At 39.1% G+C, this 4,214-nt stretch overlaps 1 protein-coding gene across 1 annotated transcript; it reads left to right on the top strand.

The window, feature by feature from the left end:
• Positions 1-337: 337 nt before the first annotated feature.
• Positions 338-3,452, top strand: LOC148862138 (large ribosomal subunit protein eL20-like). The gene is made up of 4 exons (XM_088986641.1): positions 338-695; positions 800-915; positions 1,136-1,199; positions 2,975-3,452. Exons 1-4 carry the CDS (start codon positions 681-683, stop codon positions 3,314-3,316), a joined length of 537 nt encoding a protein of 178 aa, XP_088842767.1. The 5' UTR covers positions 338-680; the 3' UTR covers positions 3,317-3,452.
• The last annotated feature ends 762 nt before the right edge of the window (positions 3,453-4,214 follow it).

Below are 4,214 nucleotides of genomic sequence, written 5' to 3'. Positions count from 1 at the left end.
TTCTTATAATGGATTTCCCATAACAACTTAGTGAAAGCAACTTAACAAAAGCTTTAGTGCTCATTTTGGGAGAGCTTTCACGCAATGGCGTTTGGCTTTATAAGATCAGTTTCACATGAAACCCTAAAAGATATGTTTACTAGAATACCCAAAAGCCACAATATTCAAGAAATCAATTTTTACCAAAAGTTTTGGGTGAGGCTAGTTAGTATCCAGTTCGGATCAGGTAGGTACAACGTTGTAACTTACATTCAATGAATTGAATAATTAATTTTTTTTTTGACACTTGTCAAAATATTTATCAAGTACTTATTTATGTGTTTACTTATGTGGTATCTACTAAATCCGGCCCCGTTAGTAGATTCTTCAAAGCAGCTCAGTCAAAACTGAAACCCTCTCAATTCCCAAATCGGCCCGGCCTGACCTAGCGTAAGCCTTTTCACTTGGGCTGGGGACTTTGATGGGCCCTGCTCCAAATGCGGGCAAGCCCAGAACTGTATGGAATTTCTCTAGCTCAAGGCACAGCTCAGCGACCCAAACCGTTTTTAGGGTTTTGCTTTTGTCAATTGTTCTATATAAAGTTATAAACGAAACAAACCCGCCACTGTTAATTCTTCCTCTTTGAAACAGAGAGAGAGAGAGGTTTTGTTCTCGAGTCCTGCATCTTCTCTTATCTGAAAATGGGCAATTTCAGGGTGAGCTTCTCTCCAATATTCCGCAGTTTTTCGTAAAATGTAGCTTTAGTCTTTAGATTTCCTTTTTTTTTTTTTAATGATGGTTTTCCCGTTCCTGGATCCAGTTTCACCAATATCAGGTGGTCGGGAGAGCGCTCCCTTCCGAGACCGATCAGCATCCGAAGATCTACAGGATGAGGCTCTGGGCCACGAACGAGGTTCGCGCCAAGTCGAAGTTTTGGTAAGGAATTCAAACCCAAAGCACCGAATCTGAGCTATTCCTTCGATTCCCAGTACTTGTATCTTGTTTTATATCATTTAATTTGGTGGATATGAATCGTTTGCTTTCGATGAAGTGCTAGTCCTGTAACGAGGACTGATTTCTTCCGACTATTTTTACTATTATGAGCGTATGTGGCACATATGAGGCTGACATGTTATTTTTTTATTGATTTGTCCAGGTACTTCTTGAGGAAGCTCAAGAAAGTCAAGAAGAGTAATGGGCAAGTTCTGGCTATCAACGAGGTATTTGTCATTTCTTTCCTCGATTAGGCTTTAGATGGGGTCGTTGGATTGAGAAGGGCATGATTACAATGTCTTATTTTGTCAAGCAAGAAATTAGTAGGATAAACAAAATAGAATGGAAACATGGTAGAACCTTCTTGAAATTTGATGAATCCCTTTTACTTTTTTCGTTACAATTTAAGGTACCGTTTAGTTTCTTACGATTTGTTGTTCATAGTCTCTGCTTTTTCTAGAATGAGTCATCATTGGAAATCAAGAACGAAATCATGTGATTTAGCAAACCTAAAGTTATGTAATTATCATCATATGTTGTTATAAAGTAAAGAAGTATGAGTTGCCCATTTTGTTTCCATAAATTTATTGCATTGTTTTGTTGTTACAACCCTTGGTCTAGTTCCCCTTAAAACACTTCAGACTGCTCACGACACCTTTTTCTTCCCAAGGAATCTTCTGCCAAGCCAATCTGGTGACCCACTTGAATAGCTATTCAAGTGCGCCTTGATCTCTGATCATATATCAGAGATTTCAAGGTCTTTCCAAATGCGAAGACGCCAATCAATCATAGCATGATAGTTACCTTGAACCTTAATGCCATTCCATGACAGTCACCTTGAAGTCCATAAGGAATTACCTTCTCCTACTTGATCCGAGAAACCTGAGAGAATAAATCCTTCATGATTTCTAAAATCTCCCCCAATGTCTGACAGTTTAGGCTTAACCAGCGCACAACTATCAAGTTAAGCTCAATTACTCCACTGTGGCACTGCAGTCCAGTTTAGAACAGTTGGGTCTCCTTTGTTATGCAAACACCAAACAGCAGTAACTTGCCACCACCACATGAGATATACTTTTGAGTTTTTATAGGGTAGGTAATGAATGTGCTGCTCTCACTACAATAAGCTCAATGAAGATATGATCATTACAAATCGACAAGGTAGGTGTAGGTGGTTAGCATTTTTATCATTCTATAAGTAAAGGTAGCATTCATGAGGGAAATGGGTTTGTTGATTATCTTTAAAATGGCTTGTTGGAAAAAAAAACTCTTTAGTCCTTGGAGGAGTAGGAGTGTAGGACCATCTCCGAGTGTAACCCGAATGGGTGAGGGGATCCATGTAGAGGCTTGAAGAAAGAGTAGAATAAGAACAGTCTACAGGGTTTAAAGACTTGAACCTAGAGGCACATCCCTAATAGTCATCCTCAATCCTAAGACAAACCAAAGATAACTGTTATGGCACAGAATGATTATGCAATAAATCTCTTAGGGTAACCGCAAAGATGGGAGCAGGGAGGGAGGGGGATCCATATAGAAACTTTCATCTGAAGTGTAGGCTGTAGTAGCACAGAATAACCGCAAAGAAGGAGCAACAAAACCAGTCTACAGGATTTATAGTTGCATAATAATCAAACCAAAATAGGATTGTAGGCTGTAATAGCACAGAATTATCATGCAATTACTGCTATGGCATAATTTTTTTTTAACCATCGTTGCAACTTTCATCTAGAGTCATGACTTGATAACCAGCCAATTTCTTCTTATCGGAGGAGATACAAAACAGAAAAGTCTTTGATCCTGGGAAGACTGTGATCCCTTGGAAGGTTTAAATTTAATAGAACTGTTTTTTAGCTTCTAGTGTTAACATCAGAAGCAGAAGATATCTGTGTTCTTTTTTTTTTGGCCTTCTCTTTTGCTAAAAATGTCGATCTCTTAATTTGTTTCGACTGCTTATTGGAGTTTTAGGATGATATCATCATTAACTTCATTCTCGTGCTTACAGATATTTGAGAAGAACCCAACTAAAATCAAGAACTATGGAATTTGGCTGCGTTATCAAAGCCGAACCGGTTATCACAACATGTACAAGGAGTACCGTGACACCACTCTTAATGGGGCAGTGGAGCAAATGTACACTGAGATGGCTTCTCGCCACAGGGTGAGGTATCCATGCATCCAAATCATCAAAACAGCCACCATCCCAGCTAGCCTCTGCAAGAGAGAGAGCACCAAGCAGTTCCACAATGCCAAGATTAAGTTCCCCTTGGTGTTCAAAAAGGTCAGGCCTCCAACCAGGAAGCTTAAAACCACATACAAGGCATCGAGGCCCAACTTGTTTATGTAATTCCTATGGTTGATTAGATGAACCGAGTACTTGGAGAGAAATTAAGATTGGAATTTAAGCTCTTGAAAATTTTGTTTTTTATGGTAGAGAGAGATGTTTTGCTGATTTTTTATCGACAAGCAAGTTTTCAAAAGTATCTCCAAGATTCAAAATGTGGGTATGAAATACGATGTGATTTTATTATTTTGGTAATCAACATTAGGACAATTGATTAAAGGATCAAAAAAACAATACAGTACAATGAATCAGCCAGGGCTAAATTATGAGCCAGGCCATTCTATGAATAAGTCAATAAGGAATACGACGACAGTTTTGGCCCAGAAATAATGGATAGGAGGGCTGTTGATAAAAATGGCAAAAACTGACCAAACCAGATATCAAATAAAAACCGGTTGATTTTGGTTTAGAAATATACATTACCCGATGTTGTGCATGGTAGTTGGATTCTCAACCTCACCACACTCGAGAGAATATGAGCAATGTTTGTAAAAATTCTCGAAACCCCAAATTTACCATCCTTCAATAAAAAAGCAGGGCTTTCCAATGAAACTACTTATGATGGATTCTCCGTAACGAGTCCGACTTCTATTAGGGCAAAGTATATATGCGCACTTCTCGTGCAGTATAAGAACTCTCCACGCGTTATTTCTAATAAACGTTGTTAGTTTCATTCGTTCCATTCTCCTTTCTCTCCTGATTCCTCACTCTCACTTTCTCTCCACAGCGAACCATACGTTATTCGTGCTCACTCTCCCTCTTCAACCGATGCAACCAACAGTGAATATTGGCGACCAACGACCATTAGCAAGTACCATTCTCGAAATGCCACCAACTTCTCTCTCCTCAATTGGGTTCTTCTTCTCCACCTAGTTCACCCCACCACTTTTCCACCATGAAC

This window comes from Nelumbo lutea, chromosome 4 (assembly GCF_056320005.1).
Source record: "Nelumbo lutea isolate HS-2025 chromosome 4, American lotus-T2T, whole genome shotgun sequence".
Classification (NCBI taxonomy): Eukaryota; Viridiplantae; Streptophyta; class Magnoliopsida; order Proteales; family Nelumbonaceae; genus Nelumbo; species Nelumbo lutea.
This window is presented reverse-complemented; position numbering and strand designations above follow the sequence as displayed.

What these genes read in the sequence shown, in the direction of transcription:
- LOC148862138 (XM_088986641.1), top strand. An exon ending in CGCGCCAAGTCGAAGTTTTG is followed by an intron (nt 916 to 1,135) that starts GTAAGGAATTCA and finishes TGATTTGTCCAG; the next exon opens with GTACTTCTTGAGGAAGCTCA. An exon ending in AAGTTCTGGCTATCAACGAG is followed by an intron (nt 1,200 to 2,974) that starts GTATTTGTCATT and finishes TCGTGCTTACAG; the next exon opens with ATATTTGAGAAGAACCCAAC.